Source organism: Podarcis melisellensis, assembly GCF_964234715.1.
Source record: "Podarcis melisellensis genome assembly, chromosome: 3".
Lineage (NCBI taxonomy): Eukaryota > Metazoa > Chordata > Lepidosauria > Squamata > Lacertidae > Podarcis > Podarcis melisellensis.
In genome coordinates, this window is record NC_138530.1 from 79,720,155 (window position 1) to 79,746,422 (window position 26,268).

At 40.7% G+C, this 26,268-nt stretch overlaps 1 protein-coding gene across 2 annotated transcripts in view; it reads right to left on the minus strand.

Moving 5' to 3' along the window:
• ZNF292 (zinc finger protein 292) overlaps window positions 1–24,075 on the minus strand; it is a 32,148-nt gene extending 8,073 nt beyond the window's left edge. The window contains exons 1-8 of one of the 2 annotated variants that reach the window (XM_081905594.1): window positions 23,600–23,694; window positions 20,452–20,567; window positions 18,094–18,248; window positions 17,195–17,273; window positions 15,110–15,245; window positions 6,242–6,444; window positions 2,857–2,993; window positions 1,518–1,659 (exon numbers count right to left, since the gene is read on the minus strand). In XM_081905594.1, the coding sequence (XP_081761720.1) occupies window positions 1,518–1,659; window positions 2,857–2,993; window positions 6,242–6,444; window positions 15,110–15,245 (618 nt within the window). In that variant the 5' untranslated portion in view covers window positions 17,195–17,273; window positions 18,094–18,248; window positions 20,452–20,567; window positions 23,600–23,694. Of the gene's footprint in view, window positions 1–1,517; window positions 1,660–2,856; window positions 2,994–6,241; window positions 6,445–15,109; window positions 15,246–17,194; window positions 17,274–18,093; window positions 18,249–20,451; window positions 20,568–23,599 lie in introns of both variants that reach the window. The other variant, XM_081905593.1, reaches the window with a different exon arrangement.
• Window positions 24,076–26,268: the final 2,193 nt, after the last annotated feature.

Here is a 26,268-nt window from a genome sequence, read left to right on the forward strand (position 1 = left end):
TGTAAAAGAGACAAATTAAAAAGTAATTTCAAACATGTAATGCTTAAAATTGATTTCAGTAAATTTTATAAATGATTATTCAAACTCTTTCCCTTACATCTGAACATTAAACATACAATTAAAAAACCCATATTTTTGCATTAAATGGATAATGGTCTACATTTTGTCAAAATAAATCACTTCTTCCAGGAACAGTTTTTGATTTATATGGTCCTGTTGCAAACTCTTGAAAAAACCCCATAATTATTAAGTGAAACCAGCAACTGCCTTACAATATATAGAAGCACAAAAAATAATACTGGGGAAAAGAGCAACTTCTTTGTCCTTAATTCAGTTGTGTCCCGCAAGGCTCAACATTTATCAGAGCTATTACCTGTAAATGCCATTCTCAAACATCTCTGGGTTGTATCCAGAGAAACGTAAGCATAAGGATGTTTGCATGAGAAGAATTTCCCAACCCAAACTGCAGCTACCTACATCCATCAAATAAAATGTTTCTGATGGCTGGAAGATGAGATGCTGGAATGGGAATGAATGAGCTGAAATCAGACAGCAGTAGCATATAGCATTTCATGTGAAGGACACATGAAGAAAATCTACTTGTCCTCTTATCTGGATCCAACCTAGTATCTTTAGCAACTCTTGGGCAGACATCACTATACAATTTAAGGCAGAGTCAAGCAAACTAAGGTCCCAAACTAATTTTTTAATACAACTGACCTACTAAGACCTATTCCCTGGAAGAACTTCCACTTGCCCACATCATCCTGAAACAGGATGTGGAACTATCTCCCCTATACTTGTATTACCTCCACACTATAGGCTGTTCTGTTACAACTGTTTTATTATTTCATTGTTCCTTTGGTCTTGATTTCATGCTGGCCTGGTTTCTTGCTGTATTTTGATGTTTGCTTTTTAACAGTTGGAGGTTGTTTTGCTGCTGCTCTGCATTTGACTTTTTTTCTTTATTTTGTTTAGCTGTTGACTTCTAAATTTTGAGCTGTTTTTATTTGTAACCTGGTTTACTGGCCTTTGGGCAGGAAAATAGCCTAGAAATATAAACATAACAGGAAAATAAATACTTTACCCAGGATGCTATTGAAACAGAGTGAGCAAAATTTGGCTGTATTGTACCCAATGCAATCTTTCTATTTCTTAAAACTGATGTAGGAGTCAAGGCCATCTAGAATGGTCAAAAGCAACCACAAGCTCCCACAGATGGGCTCATCCTCCCTCCCTTTCTTTAAAAGATGTTCTAAGCAAATGTTAATGTTTTGGACATTTTTGGCAGCCAGAGATACTAAGTGCAAAGTGCACACTGTCATGCCAGCATTCTCTGAGACAAGAGTAAATTATGCTTCACAGGAACTTCTGACTGCTAGTTTACGCATGTAGATACCATAGTTGGAAGTGCGAAGAACCGTATTTTCATGTGGTAGGCGCACTATACTTTGCAAGTCACTACCAAGTGGATTTCAATTCACAGCATCACGAATAACCTTACTGCACATCCTTACCTCTGAATTGATTACTTTAATTAGGAAGAAAATGTGGTACACTGTCTTTGTTAACACAGAAAGTTGACGACATCTCTCTAGATATATTTGTACAGAAGGCTCCACCCTTTGCTGTAGTTTGCTCCAGAAGAGTGTCAGTTCCCTGAAAATCAAGATTTACAAAGTTTATACTAACATTGAAACACTGTAGTCACTAGAAGCAGGTGTGTGTCTTTCTCTCCTTTTTCCACTGCTGCTGGAAGGAAATGGGAATTTCAAAATGGCACGCTTCCTTCTGGCAGAATGGGATGAAAGACTTTCTCATCTTCTCACCCTCTCACAGTGGATTGGGGTGAGCTGTGAGAGATGTGGAGGGATGGGGATTCACAATGGGGAGGGTAGTGTGTTGGCAGGGGTAGCAAGTGGGCAGGGGTGGAGGGAGGGGGTTGGGATTTGGCAAGCAATGCAACAGAGGTGGCAGCCCCATGCCCTATAAATGAAGGTAAACAATTGCTAGTATGGCACCTTGGGAATTCCCTGCAGCTTCTACTTACTGGGAAATTTTGGAAACAGTTGGAATACAAAGAAAAGCAATAGCTTCAGAGGCAGCCTACCTGCATTATATTTTGGCCAAAAACAGGAGAAAGATTACAGTACATTTAAAATGAAGTACACTTCTATTTATATACCCTAAACTATGCCTGGACACATGGAAAGCAAGTCATTCTTTCTTGAGATGGGGAAATTGGCTTGCTTAATGCATCTTGAGCAGCATAAAACTAAGAGTGATTTACAATCCATCATTCTTGAACTTGTGATTGAAATAAAATTTACTTGAACTTGTGATTGAAATAAAATTTACAGAAAAATCCTGAATGTTAAATGTGCTAACATTTTCATGACTAAGCATTTCATTCCAAGTATTATATTTTCCCACTTAACACTCAATATCTATCTTATATGGTAAGGACACACGTTTCAGCGTTAAATATGCTCTGGTTTATGTTCACAAGGAGCAGTCTACTAGTCATTTCACTGCATAGTACTTGGAAATGTGCTGGTATAATAAAATCGCACAATGATGAGGTAAGAATTTTAGATATATTAACTTAACTTTTATTACATCAGTCTGCTAAGAGCTGTAGAATTTGGTTCCTACAGAGGTAAAACTACGGTTGCTTTGTAATATTTGATCTCCTATCTGATCCTTAATTAGGATAAATTATGGACACCAATGGCACTAGCTATCACAAGTTATGACAAAATACTCAATTTTATAATATTTCTGTTCCATTACTCCATTTGTATATTTGCTGTATAATATATTCTAACTAACATAGTTCAAAGGATTCAAACCTACCATGCACAATACATCTCTCCCTGCTGCAGTTGACGAGATAAAAATGCTGCACATAAAATAAGAGCACTCTTTTCATCTCCTTCAGATTCTAGATTACAGATCATTTCTAAAGCATCTTTGCAGTCTATAGCTGCAATCTGAAGAGTGAAGGAAAAAAGATTAAGTAATTTGTTTTCAGTTAAAATATTAAATCCGATTACATCAAAACATGCATAGTACATATCAGCAGTTTAAGCAATTGCTTTAAACATTGATAGTCTATGTAAAAACCATGATTATTTTTCAAAAAGAAAAAAATCTAATTTGTACAGTTTATACATTACATAAATCATCTCAATGATCTCCTAAATTTATATGCCAGCATCTTCTATTACACTTATCCAGAGAGACTGAAAATACTGCTAACACAGACAAAAATACTTAAGTCTCTATGTATATGTTTTATTAGTTTATGGGAGGAATTTAACGTCACACTCTTCTGATCCTTCTGTCAGTGCAAACATTTCTGTTTGCCAAACAGAATAACCACTCACCTCTCCACCTTCTGAGTACTGTTCTGGGGATTCGCCTTACCAACACGCATGGGTGGGCAGAAGGGAAAACCCCCACTGTGCAAGCAAAATGTTTTGTGCAGGGCTTCTGCTGATAGGTCTTGTTAGGGAAATCCTACCCTATGCTTGTAAGGACCTGGACAAATCATTCCCAAATATAAAATAATCCAAGTGAAAGGACTCCAGGAACCAAAGGACTTAATTTTGGTTAAGAGACTGGGAGCAACTTCTTGGCTTCAGCAAGTTCATGAACTGCCTTCCTTTCCTTATACAGTACTAGAACCCCTTTCTTCTAACCCTTTTCAACTTTAACAATGCTGCAGCAGAGCATCTGCGCCGAGGTCAATGCCAGCCATGGTTAAAGGATTTGAAGGTAGTCAAAAGCTTAGCATTCACCGGGTAGTGTGGTTAATGCTGAAAGAGGAAGGGCATTTTAAAAGATATTAATGCCAAATGGAGTCATTCTGTCATTTCTCTTCAAAAGCTCGAACAAGGCTGTCAGTTCCTTTCTGATTACTGCCAAAGAGGGTCTAACAGATATGAATGTTTCAAAGACTGACCACTGAGCATATTTAATTACCCCTTATCTTAAGAGCTTCCATGAAAACCTTCATCTCCCAGAATTATTCAAAACCATGAATTCCCTCCTAACCTTTCTATGCCCAATTGTTCCAATTTATTTATTTTTTTTTAATAATTTTTATTAAGATTTTCCAAATTAAAACAAATTAAATCCAATTTATAAACTTTTTCCAATAACCAGGACTTCCCCTCCCCACCCCCTCTTGTATTCCAAATCTTCCAAATAAACAATTAAATTCAACAAATTCTTATCCCCAAATTACACTCATCATCAATAACCCAAATTTTTTACAAGTTCCCATCCCCTAAGATCGATCTAATCCCTTCCACGAGGTCCCCCTTTTCAAATATAATGCAGATAAATATAAAATAAAAATAAGAGAACAATTTTACAACTTTTGGATTCCAAATTTCCCTCCTCCCTTTCCCTGTTGCGTTCCCCATATCCCTCCACTTCTAGTATCTCTCTGGAGTTCCCACATTTCACTAAGCTCATACCCCTCTAATTTTTTGCCAGTCATTTTTAATTACGAGTGTACAATTTTAGTTACGAGTGTCCAATCATAGAAGAGGTCTATCTCAAAAAGGGGCCCATTTCTTCCATCCAGATTTTTGTATCCAGGAGTGAAAACTCCAATTTTATTTCCATAAGCTTGTCAAATCTGGATATCCCAAATGTTCCCACTTCCAGTTCCTTTTTGTTTCTTTGTTTATTTCCCTGTTCTCCCGCAGGAATGTTCTTTTTCCAAAAGCTTCTAGTTCCTCTGCAGAGGCTTGTTATTCAGGAACCAAACGTTACGTCATGTCCCTTTCATTTTCCAACAGATAAATCCATTGTTTCCTATAGTGTGTAGACCTCTGTAGACAAAATAGTGTTCCATTTCTGCAGTTTCCCAGGAGATTAAAAACTCTGTTCAACTATCCAGGTTTCCTGTCAAAAACACATGCAATATCCCTCAGCTCCTCTAGATGGACCACAGCAGCTGAGCTCCCCTCCAAATCACATCCACCAGTCCAAATAACTTGTTGATCCTTATTTGAAACAATTTATCTCCAATTTATGACAAATGTAACCGGCAAAGTCCTCGTAACAAAGACTCCAATTTATTCTTCCGTTTTGACAGCTCTTTGACAGCTGTCAAAACCTCCGTTACTCTTCTCCAGGCATTTTCACGAATCGCTCCAGGGATTCCGGGGGGGGTTGCTTTTTAATTCAAATTCCACTTTTCTCCTCCAGCTCAATCTTATATTTTCCCCTCGCGAAGTTGCAGATTCATCAAGATAAGGTTACTCTCGATCTTAGTTGTCAAGTCCTTTGTTTTGGCTCTTCTACAATTAAGGGGGGGCTGACTTCCTTTTTCCACCTCCCCCGTTCGCTCCAAATTTTAAAAATTTATCCCTCTTTTTAGTCCATACTCCAATTACTCACGGGTTCTTCTTTTAGATCCGAATTCTCAATAGAAGAAGCTGGCGCTCTCCACCGAATGGCATGCGGCTTCGCTCGGCAGGGGAAGCGGAGGACTCAAAGCACCACCCCTCCTCCTGGCGCCCATTCTTTAGCCTTTAAAAAGGCTCTTTCGCGGGCCGGGGAGGGGCGCAAAGGTGCCAGCCGAGTCACCATGTCCATGGGGCTCCGTGCCCATGGTTTTTGAGGGTCCCCGCGTCGCCGGCGCGGTAGGACCCAACCCCTGCCGAGCCGGCTCCCTCCGGAGCACGGAGGGAGCCCGCCATTCGGCGATGGCGCCAACCCGGAAGTCCCCAATTGTTCCAATTTAAAGGCCATTATATCCACCATGTATAGTACTGGGTACTATACATTAATGAATAGAACCCCATTAAATAAAATATGGCAAACACCTCAACAATTCTTTTTTAAGGGATAAGAGTCAATGGGTGGAATTAAATATACCACCAATGAGAATATTTCTGCTTGCCAGATGAAACAATCTTCCTTCTCCTCCCTGCCATGCTGTTCTGGGCATTCTCCCAACTCTCCAGGGAGGATCTGGGGCAGGTACAGGGGAAGAGAGGTGGAAAGCTCCATTGAGCTAGCTGGAGTCCTTGTGCTAGGTTCCATGAATGGGGTAGTTGAATCTGGCCCAAGATGTTTTATACCTTACAGTTTGCACTGACTCAAGCTTAACTCTTTCTACAGAGAATGTTACAACATGCACTTCTGAACCATGTTTCCCAATACTCTTATTACTGATGCTTTGAGAAAGTCACAAGGCATATTTCTAAAACATACTTACCTCCTGCATTAGCTTTTCATTTGGTGACCCAGAACAAAGGCAGACTAGATAGGTTTGCTTAAAACTGCCTTTGCTGCTGATTTCTGGATTGTCAGAGCACACTTTTGCCAGGGCAGTTGCTTGAGTTAACTGCTTTGTTTTCATCAAATGCTTAATGCGCACATCCAGTAGCATAGGGCCTTCAAAGGTTAAAAACTGATTCACTGAAAGACAATTAGACATATTGTTAGCTCACCATGCACTAAGTGTTAACACAGGTCTACATACCAGTATTTATCATGAAAGGCAAAGGCACTAACTGTTAGAAGGATTTTGAAAGGGCCCAACTTGACTACAGTAAACCTATTTCAATTTTAAAAAAGCAAGCCAGAGCTTCAATTCTTCCCTCTGATCATCAATGTGGTTAAGAGCTTGGACATGATTTCACTGCTGTACATTCCCTCCTCAATCCCTCTCACCATAAGAGTATAGAAGCTCCTGTTCTGTCACCAGTTATCATGAAAAGAGAAGTAGAAACATGGGTAAGGGTGTTCATAAACCCAAATTCTACCTTGATTCCTTCTCAGGGACAACTTCTGAACAAACCCTATGATATACCAACTTTTCTTAATTATGGTATGGGAAATAAGTGAGATTACCTTTTTTGCAGTAATATTTGTATTTCAACATAATTTACTTCATAGAACACAAGTTATAATGAGGGTAGAGGGGGCTGAACAACCTTCTTAATGAACAATTTATACTAGATGGTGTCAAGGTAAGATTTCATTCGGCACACAATTGTACAAATATATGATTACAGGATTGGTAGGACCAACAAATAATCCTAATAAATAAGACCACAAACTAGTCTGCAATTATGTATTTTTTTTTATAACAGGAGAGGGACTGGAGGGGCTACAGACGGAGACAAAGAAGTATTTCCTTCCTGCAACAATTCATTGTACTTTTATGCTAAGCACCAGATTCTGGCACCCTTATTGGTTTCTACACTGGGCGCACGGTAGGAACAGTGTTCCATTCCTCCTCCACTAGCTCGTTCACTGCATGGAATTCCATGCACCCTCTGACATGCAGTTCCTTATCACCTATGGCTCTCAAGCTAGCACTTACAAAAAAAGCTGCAGCAATGAACATATATAAGAGCCAGTGCCAGTGGCATAGCGTGGGGGGGACGACGACAGGACGGGGAGGGTTGCAGCTCCAGACACATTTCTTTTGAGGGTGTCCAACTAGGCACCCCCACAACAGGTTCCCTCATCGAAGGAAGCCGCACCCAAGCCCAGCCTTTGGGGTTGGGGAAGTGAGGGCAGTGGCTCCTTCTCTTTAGGGCCACTCTAGGGCCAGCTGAGAGGGATCTGGCACATGAGGGATCTGCGGAAACAGCTTCCTTGTGTGTGGCCCAACACAGGAAGACACCCCCGGGGTCAAGCTTGACCAACAGGCGGAAATGTTGGAGAGGTGGTGGCAACACCCCTTTCTATCACTGGGTGGCAGCATCCTTGTGCAACAGCCCAAAGCCAGTCGCAGCGCGAGTGAAGGGTAATGACTGCTATGCACACCTATGTGAACAAGTGAAGTGATGAACTGGGGTGCACGCTGCAGTGGGACCAAATTGTGACCCACCTTGAAACCCACCTGGCCAGGCTAGGTTCCATCAAGAGAGACACTCCAGATATATTTTAAGTTGCACATATAAGAACCAAATTTAAAATTGTTTAAAATGTTTTTTTAAACAAAACAAAAACAGAACCTGATTAAAACCTACTTGTTTTTCTCACATGCGCACACACTAATTTTTATATTTACAAAGAGATTTTAGACACTGGTCTTTAGAAGAAGGGTAAAATGAGAGAGAAATTGGAGAAGAATCCAGATGGCTTTATATATACAATTATGACTCATCTATAGAGTCTAAAGGTAAAAAACCAAAATAAATCAATAAAGCTAAGATGCAAAAGTTAATTAAAAAAGGTCCACCGAAAAGGTTAAGGAAATAGATTAAAATCAATGTCACTGCAGCCTGTCTGGATTAAGTAGCTTTATAATATGAAAACAGATATTCTTGCAGATAAATTAATCGTTCTAATTACTTTTCGGAGCAAGCTGATGAAATGGGACGAAAGAGGCAGATTCAGTATTATTACGGCTACAAAAAGACAATTGTGATTTATGATTCAGAGGTCAATCTCATCTGAATTCAGCCATGAATTATTTACAAAGATACTTTCCAGTATAATAATATTATATTATATATTATATAATAATAATAAATAATATTTTTAACTAACACACTGATTAAAAACAGGCTTTATCAGTGATATCCACTGAATGATAATACAACTCACAACAATAATTTCAAATACAAGAAACAAACACATTTTATACTATCTTCCAACATTAGGTACATTGCTAGGAATGCTCTTTACAACTTAGGAAAGAGACTTAAATGCAATTACTGAATATCCCTATAATTCAAATTTCAGAAGCCAGAGAATAAAATGTATTCATCAACAGACAAACTTGCCTTTTGTCCGTTCTTGTTACTGAATCTCAGGCACATAAAAAGGTATAAACCCAATATTAAGTGTTAAAATTACTACAGTAATACAGTATCAGTCCAATGCAGCTAAGCACTGGCTTACATTCTAGAACATTACTACATTAATGCTGCAAAGCAAGAAAGCTTCACTGATAACAATGAGGCATACTTTCAATTAGACTTGTTTCAGACCAAACTGTAAGGTGATTGAACTTTCCACTTGTAAATGTGAAAGGCAAACAGGGCGAAACAACAATATGTGATCAGTAACTGCCCATTAAATATTTAACACCAATGTATGTGTGAATCAGTAAAGACCAGTTAATATTTACAACTAGTATTTATACCTTAACTATGTACTTGTATTTTTGTTATAAAGCCTTCACAATTAAGTTTCTAAATTTTGTAAATTAAATTTGTGAATTATATCGTAACTTAAAATTATATCGTAAGTGAAACAGTATGTGTATTATTTTCCCATACCTTTTAAGAAAGACAAAGTTTTAACTTAAGTAAGCATGGAAAGCAATTGTAACTTTGTAATTTTGGAAGGGTCAAACAAATATGTAACAGGCAAAAACTTACTAATAACAGTCTTCAATAAGTCTCCCTATACTGACTTGAAATGTTTTGGCAATGCTTTCCAAAACCAAATGTCAAGGTATATTTTTCACTAACTGCAGCAGCAATTCAACAAAGTGATGTGCCTGCATGGGAATGGTGAGAGAACTACGGTACATGTACATCTAGTTTTGTTTGATGTTTTGGTACAGCAGTCCCAATGGCAGAAGAGAAGCCTCTTCTTATACTGAACAGTGACTTTGGCAATGACAACAATTGTAGTGAATACATGTACAGGCAACTCCCCGCTTGCGCAGGAGTTGTGTTCTGGGCCACCATAAGCCCATTCCACCTCCATTCCAGGGCCAAAAATGATGCATACATTGGTGGTTGTGCGTCAATTGGACACACACAAAATGGCACCACCTATAATCCTACTCAGGTTGCACATGTAGTTCTCCCCGACAATCATATACTGCTTCCTTGATTTGCAGCCTTAATTTTTAATAGACACTTATAGCTTGCTCAACTAACAGCATTCCTCAACCTAGAGCCCTCCAGATGTTTTTGGAATGTAACTCTCACCAGCCCCAACCAACACCGCCAGCAGTCAAGGATGATGGGAACTGTCATCCAAAACATTTAGAAGGCACAAGGTTGAAGAAGGCTGACATAAAATAAGGCACTGGGCTAAATAAAACATACTCAGAAAATATGTATGTTTGGAGGGTTCCCAAATTAGAGAAAAAAATGGGGAAGGTAATTGGATAAAGATAAATAAATAAATAAAATTATTAAGACAGTTTTGGGATGATGAGGAATAAAGAAAAAGAAAATAGGCAAATAAAGAGCAATGAAACAAAGCAGTAATGAATGAATATGGCTGATAGTGACTTAGGACAACAGAACACTTTAATTACTTTCCCTTGGTATAATAGAGTCCATGTTTGTAAACCTGTCTTGTTCAGCAATTATGTCTATGTTATAAATAGTTCCAGTCACTACCTTCAACAACAATTTTTGGTACCCTCGCCCATCTGACTGGGTTGCTCCAGCCACTCTGAGTGTCTTCCAACATATATAAAAACATAATACAACATTAAACATTAAAAAACTTTCCTATACAGGGCTACCTTCAAATATTTTCTAAATTTGTGTAATTAATTATCTCCTTAACATCTGATGGGAGGAGGTTTATTTATTTTGGTTTTATTTTATGTCTGTTTTTGTTGAACAGTGATCTATAATTGTATGTGGACTATGTATATTGTAATCAGATTCTGTTTGATAACACTGTGTTATGCAGAATTTTGAATAAACGTTTCTTTAAAATTAAAATAGAAAAAGAGAGTAAACTATCAGGATCACTTAAAAGAATGCAAATGAGACACAAAATTGCTTTGTTTTGCCACTATTAAACCATTACTTTATAATCACTAAACAAAAAAACCAATGTTTATATTGTAGCAAAACTGCTATGTTTCAGAACTTTTAACACAGCGATATTCAGACATTAAAATGTCTTGCAAATTTACTGTGTCATATCCACAGAAAAACCTTGAATTGCTTTATACAAGCTCTTTAAACACTGTTCTTTGGAGAACAGATGTTGATGCATCACCTTGTTCTTGTATGCTCTGTGTTCTTTGCTAGTTCTGCTAGCAGTGCTCACTTGAAAATGCCGGACATTGATGTTTTGCCTTTGTGCTACACATCCACTCCTATTTATCAGCTTTGCATTGTTTCTGGAGTTTTGGTGCCAAGTGAATAGAACACAAGCGTGATTTTTTTCAATCATGTCAGTCACTAGCCCCTGCCCCTATTGCTCTGAAATTTTGCACGCTCCTTTCTTATAGGCACCTCTATGACATATGCCATTTTAAAAAGTAGTTGTTCACAAAACCACAGGGCGTAAAGCAAACCACCTTTAGTTCTCTCTGTCCCCTCAATCAAGTTTACAGGTGGCTAATACACAAACCTTTGTCTGCAATTTGGCAGGTTTCTTACCTAGACTTACCTAGCTAATCCTCATGTCTACAATTTTTAGACTAAGTGTCCACAACACACTCCCATCCATTTGATCTAGGGAACCACCCAATAACAATGTCTCAGTCTTATGTAGATTGTCAGTTTATTGGCTCTTGTCCAGTCCATTACTAAGGCAAGACAACGGTCCAGTGTACCACGTCTTGGTTTCAGTATCTGGTCTGGGTACAAACTGGGGTTAGTAGTAACCATCATTTGCCTGAGTCAAGCAATGTGACATTTAACTCTTAACTATTTTTGACACCATGGCAGGGGTGGGGAGAAGAGCAGACTGTCTCAGTTCACAATGGCGCTCCTGATAATCAAATCATACTTTGAGAAGTTACTCCATGTTATGAGATTAGAGTAACTGCCTCACTTTGCATATTTAATTGTGCAACTTATTAAAATCAGCTTAAGTTTTTAAAAAAGATAATGACAAGCTAAGTAAGAAATTAGAATATATTTTCCTAAACTAAGCAACACAGGCGTGCTTTCTTAACAAGAAATGCACACACAGGCCATTGTGAAATCTGGGAGAAAGTTATTTTAATAACTAGAGATGACAGTTCTGTATATGCAAAGGTTTAGTACTGTTCATTGTTAAACACAAAATGATGCATGTATTCAATGTTCATTTTCCATGCCCAATCCAAAACATTCATATTCTTTTCCATCTTCCACATGATTCAGTGACTAATTACATTTCTTATTTTTTAGCCTTGCTCTTCCACCCACGGTCCCTAATAATCCTTTAAACCACAGTGTTTATCATTTCAGGTAACCTGTCTTGCATTAACAGAGGAACATTCTCTGCTATCACTGAAATAAGATACGGAAGGACCTTGAGGTTTAAAAAAATGTCCATTTTTAACTCATGAATCGGAACTGTACGTCACATTAATATTATTAACATCTGGAGTTTTAATGTCAAGGTTTTAGTTTTCCTCTTGCAAATCCACAGCAACCTTTAATTTCACGGTACAGTTAACCTGTGAGCAAGGATGATCACAAGACCAAGTTATGCTACAAAAACACAACCATAACACAAATAACACAGTCAATGCAGAAACAAGATCTATTTTAGAATACAAAAATAAATTTTAAGCCACTATAAACTTCACTCTGCTCAATCTTCAATGAACAATAGAAACCCAATATTTATCTCTCAGATACCCACCCATACCACATCTAATACAATTCTTTATCAAAATAAATCCTCAATCATTAGTTCCCCCCTATGATGTTTTTTCCTTTCTCCTAAAGGCTATCCCTGCCGTGCAGGACATTTTAAATTGTGTTTATTATGGTTTTATCATAGTTTTAGTTGTATTGTTACATAAATAAACTTAAGCCCAACCCCTATTTGGCAAGAGGCCTCAATTCAAGATTTAATATTGTGCTAACTAAATTTCTAGTGTGAGCCGCACTATTCATAAGCATACCATTTGTATGTACTGTAGATGGTAATTAATAACAGCGTGGAAATTAATGCAAACTTCATTCAGACCATTATAACCAAGGGACTAAACTCTTAAAAGTACCTTAAAACCTTGGTAACCCTGAAAGTGTCAAGGACACCATCTCAAACATTATGTCAGTCTTCCCAGACTCTATGGGTTGTATCCGACGAAGCTGTCCAATTTGCACAAGGATTTCCACTTCTACAATGAAAATTCTCCACCCTCTCCTTGTACCCCGCTAAAATGTTCTGGAGTGTGGGGAAACCCCTGTAACAGATTTTTGGGAAGAAGGGGAAGGAGGAGGAATCTGCCTTTGCATGAATAGCACAACTCTATGTCAGTATTTCATTTTTAATTGTGTTTTTATTACTTGAAGTGTTTGCCACCTGGTCCTTTGGGAAGAAATGTGAGATATGCACTTAATAAGTAAAATAAAAATAAAATATTCAATTAATTCCCAGATTTCCACACATTAAATAGCTTTGCAAGCAATTATTGGGGTGTGGCAAACATCACCATCCTGCTTCTCTTAAGACAAAGGAAGCTTACAAATACAAAGCAAAATCAAATTCTTTACATGCCTTCCCATCATGCCAGATGAGCACTTAAACTGTTTTCCAACCACTGCTTCCCAAAGGAGGCAGTAGGAGCATTCGTCATATCTCTGCTATGCATGTCTTCATACTCCCATTAAGCCCAAGTAGTCCTTAAAGAAGAAGGGAAAGAAATTGGCCCTTGCAGCCATGTAACACGGCAGTGACAAATCTTAATATTTTGTATGCAGGTAGCTCTGTGCCATGCCAATTAAATGCACGGGTAGCATTGTTATTTATTTTTGCCTTAATTCATGCATGCAACCAGCTAATCCAGCTGAACACATGGATCACTGATATGGGGAGCGCGAAACTTACTTTAAAGATGAGACGAGACACCAAGGAAGTATTGAACACATGATTACACTAGAGCTAAATAGTTTGCCCTCTGGATGCTTGCCATGGTAAGCATTAACTCACAAATCTTAAAATATGGGTGCTTCCACAATAAAGCTTTACCATAGAAGAATTGACTCAAAAGTAATGGTGCATTTCTTTTTCTCCGTCATTAATGATCACGTATAAACTAATCACTATACACGGAATTACGAAGAATTTTCTTCTTTAACTTGCATTCTCTAATGCCATTTCTCATGGAGAGAAGAGATTTAAAAATGCTGTATCTTAGACACCATGAAGAAAGGTGGAATAATTGGGCAACAAACGTAACACTATTGTCTATACAGTTGATTCACAACTTGCACAGGGGTTAGGTTCCAGGGACTGTGTGTTAAGCTGAAATTGCACATATGTCCTTGGTCCAGTATACCTGAAGGAGCGTCTCCACCCCCATCATTCTGCCCGGACGCTGAGGTCCAGCGCCGAGGGCCTTCTGGCGGTTCCCTCATTGCGAGAAGCGAAGCTACAGGGAACCAGGCAGAGGGCCTTCTCGGTAGTGGCGCCCACCCTGTGGAACGCCCTTCCAGCAGATGTCAAAGCAATAAACAACTACCTGACATTCAGAAGACATCTTAAGGCAGCCCTGTTCAGGGAAGTTTTTAACGTGTGATATTTTACTGTATTTTTTTGTTTTTATGGAAGCCGCCCAGAGTGGCTGGGGAGGCCCAGCCAGATGGGCGGGGTATAAATAATAAATTATTATTATATTATTATTATTAGTCAGAACCCCAGAACCAGCCCCTGTATAACTATCTCTACCTTTCTGGAACCAGTACACGAAGTGGGCTTTTCCCCCGTGCAAGGCATAAAACTTTTAAGCTCTCTGCTTATTTCCAATTCTCTGTCTTCCCATTTCCACTTAATACAGGAAGATATAACAGTTGGTAAATAAGGATACATTTACACTTTTATTTTATAGTAAGAACTAATTTAAATACACATAACTGTCAACTTCTAAAGTTGGTTAGTATCTCTCAGTTCACAAGTCTTTTCATGTAGCTGTAGCCTACCTGACAGAGTGTGAGGATTTCTGCAAATTCACCTTCACCTAATGATTATACTACGTGTTGGACAGGGGGCAGAAACTGAAGTGCAGAAGTGCCTTATCCTGCAAAGAATTAATAGCAGGGTTGGAGAACCTTTCGAGCTCAAAAACCACACTCCCTTGTGATGAATCAGCCAAAGACTGCATGGGCCAGGGGCAAAAGCAAGCAGACTAATGGATGCAACTCTTAGCTTTGTACAGTAGCCTACATTTCAGCCTACATTTCCTTTGTAAACTTACCCTCATCCTGATCCAGAGGCTCTTGGGAAAGGATACTAGAAAGAACTGGATTCTTCCAAGTTCCATTTTCTTGAGCAAGAAGAGATAAGAAATGCAATTGGCAGCTGCCGCTTTCCATCAATTTTGTGTGTGCCATCTAGGAAAAAAACCACCAAAGTAGTTTTAACAAGTATATGTACATCAAATTACATAAAACTCATACTAGCTCTTAGTAATTTTTACTAAGCACGTTGCAACATGAAGAGCAAAGTGGAAGCCAATTTTAAATTAAATATACATTCATATCAGCATGCTTTTTTGAAGAAAGATTTTGCAGTACACTGAAAACATTGTGAAAAAGAGCTTCTTTTAGTTTTTATAGTTTCTCTCTGCCAGTTCTATTTGCTCTTTTGAATTGTGACCATTTTCAATGCCTTTATCACACTGCATGATAGGAGAAGAGGGAGCATGTTTAAGTTGAAGGATGCTGTTCTAAACAGAGAGCTGTTGTTTGAAGCTGACTTGTTTAGCAACTGCAATTTTCCTGGTTCCTAAGCTAGGATTCCTGGATGTGCAGGAGAAGCAAAGGGAAACATACAAGTCCAACTCTTTGCTCTGGCTTGCTGAGTCTCATCCACCTAGCTCTAAATCACAGCTTAAAAGCATTTGGTGTGAACCAACCCAAAATGAATGTTAGCTCTGAAAATAAGACAGTGCCCTGTCACCTTCTGTCGGAGTTTAACTGCTAATTATCTAAAGCTCTACTATCTTTTCAATTGAATAATACCACCAGAAAAAGCTACCAAGCACTCACATACTCTTCTATTCAGGCACCAGTGTACTATGTATGCAATCACAGCATTGAATGATAGGAAGCTGGCAATCATATGGTATTCCTCAGTCAACCACAGATGAAGAAAGGGAATGCAGCTTCATACAGCAGAAGCGTCTCTGTAGGCTACAAAAATGGAAATCCTAGTCCATCTGCCAGACACAGTACTCTCTTCTGTTTGAGAGCTTTGAAAGCATTCTGTGCAAACCAAACTAAATATGTTAAAAGATGGGAGAAAAGAGATGAAAGGAGTCATATCCTTTTAAAGCTGTGTGACAGGTAGGAATTAAATAAATGCAACAGTGGGTTATAGTCACACCTTTTAAATTTCTGCCTGATACGCCACCTTTTAAAAGGCATGGGTGGCTTCTCCAGTTGATGATCAATGCTGTATTGTACAAGGAATTTCAAAGGATGTTCCAATGTCCTGTCTGGTGGACCCTGTATAAAATCTTCACTTCACATCTGTAGAGTGCAGGCTCTAATACTGAAGAGTAAAAGCGAAGCACTTCCCATTAATTTTCTGACCACATAATCATATCTTTGTACCATTCCGCCTAATTCCAAATTACAATCTTCTCTGTTTCTCTGTTAAATTGAATAAACTGAGCAGGGATTGAAATGGGTCTCTAAACTACATGAGCTGGATAGCATCTAACGGACTAAGAAGAGATAAGAACACTGAGTTTTCAAAGTGTTCATTGCTATCTGCTTTTGCAACTCACTTCCAATCATACTTTTCTTTTTTAAAAAAACTAACAAACCTACAACTTAAGGGGTTATGCTAACAGATCATGAAGCAGGATCATACACTAAGCAAAATAACTTGGTGGGATAGAAAGCATACTTTTTAAAAAAGGTACCACAATCAAAGAGAGTTCTTGCACTATTTTGTTCGTATTTTTATACAGATTTAAGTATGTCAATACAATTCTTGTTCAGACTATGGAGGATTATGGTAAGAACTGTGGAGTGCTTCAAATTTTCAATTCTCCTTTATCACAAAGTTTCTTTACCTCGCCAAAACACAAGGGGTGAGTAGCTATGTGACTTACCTGAAAAAATGGAAGGCTGCTAAACTAAACCAGACTTTACATCTGAACAATTTTTCCCTGGCAGAACTATAAACCATCTTCTCACTGAGATTTGGATCACAATAAATATGAGAGACTGACACACAACATAACTCATCATTGTAGGAGAAACAGGAGGCACCAAAAATTATATATTTATGACTCCAGATGAATAGGTTGGTTAAGAAACCAAATTCTTACCTGAATAAAGGACTGAAACTCTTTCCATTGGTTTTCAGGCAGTTCAAGAGGCAGGGATAGCAGAAGTTCAGCATAGCTTCTGAAAATGTAATAAGTTTGCAAGTTAATTTCTCACTGCTCATAACATGAGTGGGGAACCTCCAGTACTCCAGTAATTGGGTCTGACACGGATCCTAATTTGGCCCATGAGGTAGCGTCCCACAAACCACATTCACCTTATGTCATATGTGATGTCAGCTATGGGGCAAGTATTCCCAGTGCCAATAATAAGGTGTCTGTAATTGCCAGTGAGCTGATTGGTGGTAAATGATCACCTTTAAACTTTGACTGGTATCAATCACCTGATGCTGTTATGATGTCAGGAGATTGGCAGTGGTCCCACCTGTCAAAGCTGGCCAGCATGCAATGTTCGAAATCAGCTAGTGCCAGGCGCTTTTTGTGACTAGTGCGGGCCCAAATGCAACCACGTGGAGATCTCTGGATACCAGGTTGGAAACTGACATTTCCATCTGGCTGGCCTGTCCAGCTTTCTTAAGCAGGTAAGCAGAAGCGCTTATTTACTGCATTTATATCCCACCTTTTTCTCCAAGGAGTACATGGTGTGCCCCCCCCCCGCAGTTAAACCCTACAACAAGCCTGTGAGGTAGGTTAACAGGCTGTGACTGGCCCAAGGTCACCCAGCTTCATTACTGAGTTGGTATTTGAACCCTGATCTCCCAGGTCCTAGTCCAACACTAGCTGAATCTAGTCCCATTTCCTCTCACCAATGTATTAAAGATGTAAGTCAGGCCCTCATTTACTATCTAAAAGAACTATCCATCACTATATACAGCATTATGTTCCAAAGTAGCTTGAAAATATCAAACAAGTGTACATAAAATTAATTATAGTATACTCACAGTGCTAAGCGTTCAAGCACCAAGGCTACATTTTCACATTCAGAGGTAAGGTAAGATCGCACTTTAACATAACTGTGGATAGCCTCTGTGTATACCTCCAGCAAAGGCAAGGGATCCTCAGATGTCTTCCAATTTTCTGCATATTCAAGAAGCGTCTGTTGAGAAAACACGAAGATGGAATAATCAAGACTGGAGTCCATTTTTCCATTTTATTCACTGATATGAGACGACACATTCACCATTTTTTCCTCACCATTATACTGTACATTTTTAGAATCTACCAAATGAATGACTTTTCTCTTCCATGTCCCACCAAAGAGCATAAGAGAAGGAACATTTATGTGCTTTGAACCTCAATATGTCGCAAAGCACTCTGCTGACATACCAGACACAGCAAACCTCAGACACAAATGGGATTGAGAGACCGCACATCACAGCTGCTCTGCACCACTATTAATGCAACAGCTCCAACACAAAGCTGCAAGCATGTGGCATCCTATTCCCTGGCTGGTAGCTATTGCAACTGCTGCAATCAGCCACAGACATATTACCAGTTGTTGCACAGCAACTGGGATGTGATTCTTTAATCCCAATTATGGTAGCAGGTACTTAAGAACACTATATTCGGGCCATAGCTTTCTTGGGAAAGGAGTTATTTAATAGCAGGACTGGACAATTAAAGTAGTGCATGATGTAGCTGGTTGAAATAATGTCACTTACCCTTCATAACAGCTCCATTGGACAAGCAGAAAAGACTGGATTTCTGATCTAGTGCTACAACTCTACAGGGAATTTTGTGAGCTGGAAAATGACCTATTAGCCTTACCTTAGGGACAAGAGACAGAGGAGAGTAGAAACACTAAGAAATATCTCTTGCACTTGCTTTTGGAAGAGTTCATTATTTCCTGATGAGACCAGTGTATGCAACTATGCATGTATTTGTGTATTTTGTTACTCAGCTTTCGTCAGCCAATTTGTAATAGTACAGAGCTATGCAGAGCACAAAAATTCCATTTTGGAGAAGGAGAGGCTCTGAGGTACATGATGTTCAAGCTTTCAGTCAAGCATAGCTGGGCCTGGAGTGACAGAAAACTGCGGAAAACTCACAGTTCACTCAACATGATATGTAGAAGATAAATAAACCCTCTGTGTACTGTCTAACCCCCTCTGACTTCTGAGATTTCCAGGTACTGCCTAGCTGTAGAATGATTTTTAAAAATGTCCTTCTCTTTAACAAAGCAATAAAGCTTTAAAAAAGTATGCACTGAAATGTGATGCATGTTTACTCAAAAGCAAGTCCCACTGAATGGAACTTACTCCTATTTATGGGTGCATAGAAATGCAGATCTAGACTTGGTAATGTTAGAGCTGAACTTGGTAATGTTACTGTAGACAAGGGGTATCTTCAAAATCTGCCTAATGATTGGTACTGTGCCATGAGCAAGTGAGACTATTCTATATACAATTAAAAATGAAATATTAATCATAATGATTTTTGTCTCCTAATCCACTAGAATAGCAGGAGGATAGGAATAACTCAAGAGACACAAATATAAATCACAAAGAATTCTCCTAGCACAGATAACAATGAACGCTTTGCCAGTGAGGCACACTCAAATGAAAATCTTAATTATTATGTTTCCATGACCTTTTTGTTTTGTTGCCCAAAACTAATGTGGTCTATCACAAAGAACTACATGCTGTCAACTGAACTTTGAATGAATTCTGGGGGATATTAGAATATTTTGTCAACTAGTGTGAAGAATCATTTAATTCTAAAAAACCAGAGTTACCAAATGGGAAGTAACCCTTATGAACATTATAGATTGATGCCATGAAACAGAGGCTTCAATTGGGAAAAACCCAAAGGAGAATATTTCTACATAGAGAATAATACATGAACATCGTATTGGACCTTTTCTTCAAAGAATCTGAAGTGTGGCAGAAAGCATGTATTATCTATTAACGTGCAATAATTTATACATAATAAATTTCATTTTACATCTGAGCAGGATCACCTAGGGAGGGGGTATCAAACACCTGTGAAGAAGGACAAATCTGGCCCTCTCTCTATTCCCTTTCTTTATGAGAGCTAGGCCAATTGTTCCAAAGCAGTACTGCCAAGTGCAAATTCAGAGTCACTATGGACTTTTGCACCCAAAGAATTTCCCGGAGACTGTGAGAAGGACAACCTGGCTTCTGCTAATGTCAGAACTAAGGATCGCCAGGTTGCCACACCATGCCTATCTGTTCAAAAACACCAGTAAGGAAAGATCACCTAACCTCAACTGGATACAAATGCCTGATTACAACTAATCAATTTATTTTGGCATTGTTAAATTGATCTCCCTCCTTTACCTTTTCCCTCCAGTCCCCTTCCCTTGTATGTCTTGTCTTTCTAGTTTGTAAGTCTGAGGGCAGGGCCAGTATCTAACATTTGATTGATGTAAGCCATTTTGGGATACAATATTTGTCTGAAAAGCGAAATAAAAATATAATTAAATAATTACATTAATACATGAAAGATACCAGGTGAGTTTAGCCCTGGAAATCATTTTCACTTGTTAAAGCACCATCACACTGTGGTGGAGAGTTTTTGATGAGTTCCCTTCTAACTAGGCAGGCCGGTGTCTGGCCTGCCACTACAATGAAGATGCAAGGACTTGAGAGAATACAAAGGCAGGTAAAAGGAAAGCCCCCCTTAATTTTACACGGTATACCATTCTTTATCCAAGCTTCTATAAAGCTAAGAAGTACTCGACTCTCCCAAATTTCTTTGATTGCAACAGAGGCATAGCTATAAGATACGACTGCCTTTTAGCTAGATGTAACATCTTTCATAAACACCCATCACAAAATTTGTTTTAAAATTGAAGGATAAATTAAGTATTAGAAAAGGGGAGGAGCCTATCAATTGAAATGCTATAGATTTTCCTACTATTATACCCTATTCTGGCATTGCCGTGAGCCAGTTTGAACACGCCTTATCATAGAAAGGGGCATACACAGCTAGGGAGTCAGGAATTCTCACTCTTGTCACTGATAGTACAGTGGTGGGGAACCTCAGACCCATGTACCAAACATGGCCCACCAGGCCATTTTTAGCAAGTCATACCCACACATCCCACACCTGATACCATGCATGACATCAGATATGGTGTGGGTAAAGATGGGACTCCAAAGGAACCATCAGGAGCCAAAGTTCCCAGCTGTTCCTTGGATCCAGCAAGGCACGCTCCCATCCACCCATCTTGTTTACACAATCTGATTTTTATTATTATTAATCACATAAACATCAATATCCATAATAGTGAATAAATCATAGTAAATATTAAGATATACATATACACAACAAATAAGGTAGGTGTGTGTGTGTGTACACACACACACACACACACACACACAAACTTATAATTAAGAGCTAGATTGTGTGTAAGAGAAAAGGTGGAAGAATGGAATAAGAACAGGTAAAATGGAAATAATTATAATTTCATCTCATAAAATCAGGATTATCTATTTTATTACATCAACTTGAACAAAGGTGTTTTTTTCCTAAAGGCAACTGATAAACTTAAATGCCATAGCTAGTTCACATGAACAAGGCCTGATACATTTTAGAAATACATAAACTGAAGCCTTCCATGGCTTGAGGCATGCTTGAAAAGAGTGTCAAGCATGACTCCCTTTCTCTCAAAAATGCACAATTTCAAATCTCAATTAAGATATATGATCAAGAGACACTGAGATGATGTACAAGAGCTCAACTACACTGTTGATTTTATTCACTCCTACTTTCAGGAGTTCTCAATAGGCAAAAAGGAACATCTTATTCTTTCTAGCTCAAGTATAATGAATAATGTCAAAGAAGATGGGAATTTAGTCTATGGCAGTTGTTCTACAGAAATTTTTATCCTAGACAAGCGAGAGAGGACCAGCCTGTAGGAATACTGGGACTTTTTTCATTGTCATTGTTAAATGGCACTGATGCAAACTATGGATAACAAAAAACGAGGATCCTTCATCCTTTGGTTGACAAAGGATCTTAATTTGTTAACCACTGCTTGCACCTGTGAACTTGCAACACAAAACCGTGGGAAACGATGGGATGGTTGTAAATGGTTTGACAGAGGTGAGGAGTAAATCCTAAGGCTGACTCCCTATTGACTATGTATACAGAGGGACAAAAACTGAATGTGATCCATTGTTATAGGCCTAAATTAAAAAAAAACAAAAACATTCTGACCTAGAAAAAGAAACTTAATAACAATTAATTAGATTCCACCCAACACAGCGGGATTTTCTTTTGAGCAAACATGCACAGAAATAGAAAGCTGTCTTATACCAGGTCAGCCATACACACGAGTGGTAAACAAAACACAAACCTTGGTTTACTACTCATAGTTTAGAAAGAAACCAATCATGAGTTCGGGTTCAGACATAACATTAAGACCAAACTATGGCTTAGCAGCCGGAATAAGACATTTCAACAGCATGCCACTGAGGTGAATGATACTTTAAGTGACACGAGAACCAGGCCAATATGTTATTTTTGTGTGATTGTATCAAAAAGTATCTGTTTCAAGCATGGTTGTTTAAAGCAGTTCATGTCTTCCATTCAAATATAAGTTTTGAAGTAAGTGTATTTCTGGAATGACAGTTTCCCAATGAACAAATTGGCTGAAACAGACATTTGATGGGCAGGACATTTGTGGAAAGAGCAATAGTGTGTATCCTGAGCAAACACTACAAATACCGTGTTAGTTTAGGGTAACCTGATTTAATTGACAAAACCCAAGGGCAGTTAGAAAGATCGTTCAACCACAACAACACTGGCTCAAAGATACTCCGGAAACCCTGATCACTGGACTGACTCTTCCTATGCTCGTCTATGGGGGTAACATATGAAGGGAGCCTTACGACTTCCCGGTGCGCTACTGTGGGGCAGATGCGCGCTAGCTCCCATGGGCAAGCTGATGGTTATATTGAAATATTTGTGGCATAGGGGGAAAGCGGGGCAGGACTTCCTTCTCTGGCACCTGGAGCACAACCGAGCGGGCGAGGGAGCCCTCATAGCCAGCCCCTTCCCTCGCTTCCTCCCGCTGGAACAAGCCACCCTTCCCCTCCCCTCCGGCTTATTGCTGGGCCAGGGGCACGGGCTCTCCGCCGCCGCCATCAGCAGACAAAGGCCCCTCCAGACCCGAGGCGGCGGCAGCAGCAAAACAAAGGGGCCGAGCCGAAGAGGGAGCCGCGTGGGGGGTGGGGAGCTGCCGGGAAGACAGGTTGTGGGGGGAGGGGATTCGGGCCCGCGATGAACTCCCCTCCCGGCGAGGGGGGCGGGCCACTTTGCTCGCCCGCTCCCTCCCTCAGAGCCAGTTTCAAGGAGGAGAGCAGCAGCAGCAGCAGCAGCAGCGCGGCCCAGCTCCTTCCTGCTCCCGCTGGAGGAGGAGGAGGAGGAGGCAAGGAGAGAGAGGACCCTCCCGCCTGCCCGCCCCGGCCCCGTCCTGACCTGGCAGAGCTGCTGACAGTACTCGGCGGCCGCCTCCACGGCGGGCTCCGGGCTCTCCCGCAGCCCCGTCTCCAGCTCCAGCAGCCGCCCCTTCAAGCGCCGCATATCCAGAGGGAGGAGGCCGCTCTCGCCGCCAGGGCCGCGGCTGCCGCTGTCCTGCTCGGCCTCCTCGTCCGCCATCTTCGCACCCCGCTCCGTCGCGTACGCAGCCCCCCTCCCCCCACCCTACCACTACCAACCACAACCAACCAACCGCCACCGCACTCGCCAGCCCTCCCTCAACGGCCCACCTACCCCCCCCTCTTCAACTCTCCCCGCGCGCGCAGGCGCGAGCCCCGTAAAGGGGGGGTCACGTGATTACACAATAACACGTTCCGGGGAGGGGGAATCACGTGCGGGATCGAAGGGGAGGAGAGTTCGAACAGGCAGTTCGCCCGCTTTTTACCCGTCGTCCCCCCCCCGTCCCCACTAGTATTCATAGAGAGGCAGGGAAATGTGGGCTAGTCCTGTCACGTGCGTCTGCCGGCGCGCGCCTAGTGGCACAAACAGCCCCGTGACGCGCCTCGCGGACTTTTTTTTGGGGGGGGGGGAGACGGCAAGGAGGCAGGACGTCAACCGAAGAAGTGTTTCAGTTTCGCTCGCGGTCTGCCTGGTTTGGAGCGGCTTCGCTCCCTTGCACAGGAAGAGGCGGCGCCGCCACCGCAAACTTCAACGAGCAGGCGGCGCGCTTCTCGCCCGCTTCCGTTTGCCCCTCTTTTCTCTCCCTGGACACGCGCACCTGGCTGCAAAGTTTCTCGCCCCTCCGTCTGCGAGGGAGACCAGGTGTTACGCAGCTAGGAATCCAAAAACCGACGCGCATTTATTGCTAGTCCGCAACTTCCGAAACTGTTCGACACGGCAGCTGTTTAAGCTTTGGGGAAATTATTTTAAATACAAACTATCCTTTTGAGAAAAATAAAGGAACAAACATGCGTCGAATTTATTTACTTCCCGCCCTCCACCCTAAGGCAGGAGGGCCAGTGATGCAGCCCACACACTATTTGAATGGCAATGGTCATCAACTTCGGGGGTGGGGATCTGGCCCTTTCAAATATTGTATTGGGGTGGGGGCGAAGGAACCTCAGCCCCTAGGAGCTGGCTGCTATGCCTAAGGTCCCAGAGCAAGATAAAGTATAAAAACAGCATTGAGAACAATTTTAAACTTGCAAAGGTGGGTGCTAAAAACATTCACCTTTGCAAATATTACCTTTGCTTTCTATAGGTACGTTGAATTTTGAAGCAGCAGGTGTAGGGGTGAGGTATTTAGCTTTTTATTTTAGCATATTCAGGGCTAATTTAGATTTAGAAAATGGTATGAGGGAGAGGATTTTTTAAACTTCCTTCCCCACAGCTGCTTTTAGGTGGGGAAACAGTTGGGAGTTGTAATTATGAATCCTATATTTGGGGGTGGTGCCGGACATTTTGTCGCCCTTGCAACACCATTCACCATCCTGCAGAACCAGGGCCCCTCCCTGGCCCCACCGTCACACCTGTACTGCTGCCAGTCCCGCCACTGCAACTGCCACGATGCTGTAGCAGTTTGGTGAGGGATGGCTGTGAGGACAAGGGTACTGTGACACAGACAAAGCCACAGAGGGGCTGGAAGCACCACAATGGGGCTGATGGCGGTGCAGTGGCAGAGGTTGAATCTGCTGGCCTGTATGAGATCTATTTTGGTCATCCTGCTAATAGATCCTGCTAACAGGCCTTTGTTCCCACAAAATGGGCATACTGGTTTCTCTAAACAGAAATACCAAAGAGATAGAAACAAATGAAAAGGCTCTGACACCCTTGCTGGCTTTGTGTAACAACTTTGCAAGGCACTTTAGGGAGAAAATCACTCAGATTTTGACAGAGCTGGATCGCATTCAACTCAAGTCTAAGAAAGTTGTCTAGAGCACTGTCTGCTCCATCGCTACTGGATCAGTTTACATTATTGCAGCCTGAGGATGTGACAACCTGCTTGAAGACATGTGGCCATCCACCTGCCACCTTGACCCTTGGCATTCTGGCTTCTTCAGGGGGTTGCTTGTGGGGGGGGGGGGTCCAGAAAGTGATTAATGTTTTAATGAAGAAGGTGCCACCTGCCTTGAAGGAGGCAGTGGTGTGTCTCCTTGGTAAGAAGACCTCACTGGATCCAGAATTGTTAAAACAACTATGGTCTGGTGGCAAATATCCCCTTTTGAGGCAAGGTGCTTGAGAAGGTATGGTGGTCCAGCTTCAGGAAGGAAACTAATTACTTGGATCTGTTCTACTCTGGCTTCAGGCCTTGTCATGACACTCAAATTTCCTTGGTCACCCTGGGTGATGATATTTATCAGGAGAGAGATGGGGAGAATGCAACGCTGCTCATTCTCAATCTGTTGGTGGCTTTTGATACTGTTGACCACAGTAGCCTTCTGGAGCAGAAGTATCTTTCTGGTTCACCAGAAACAACCCCTTTTGGACATAAATAACCTGGCCGCTGTAATACATTCTCTGGTAACTTACATACTTAGGATGACTTGGAAATGTCAAGTGGTTCAAAATGCAGCAAGCAGATTAGTGCCTGGGCTTCCAATTAGATCTCACATAACCCTTGTTTTAAAACTGCTGCATTGGTTGCCAGTTCATTTCCAGGCTTAGATCCA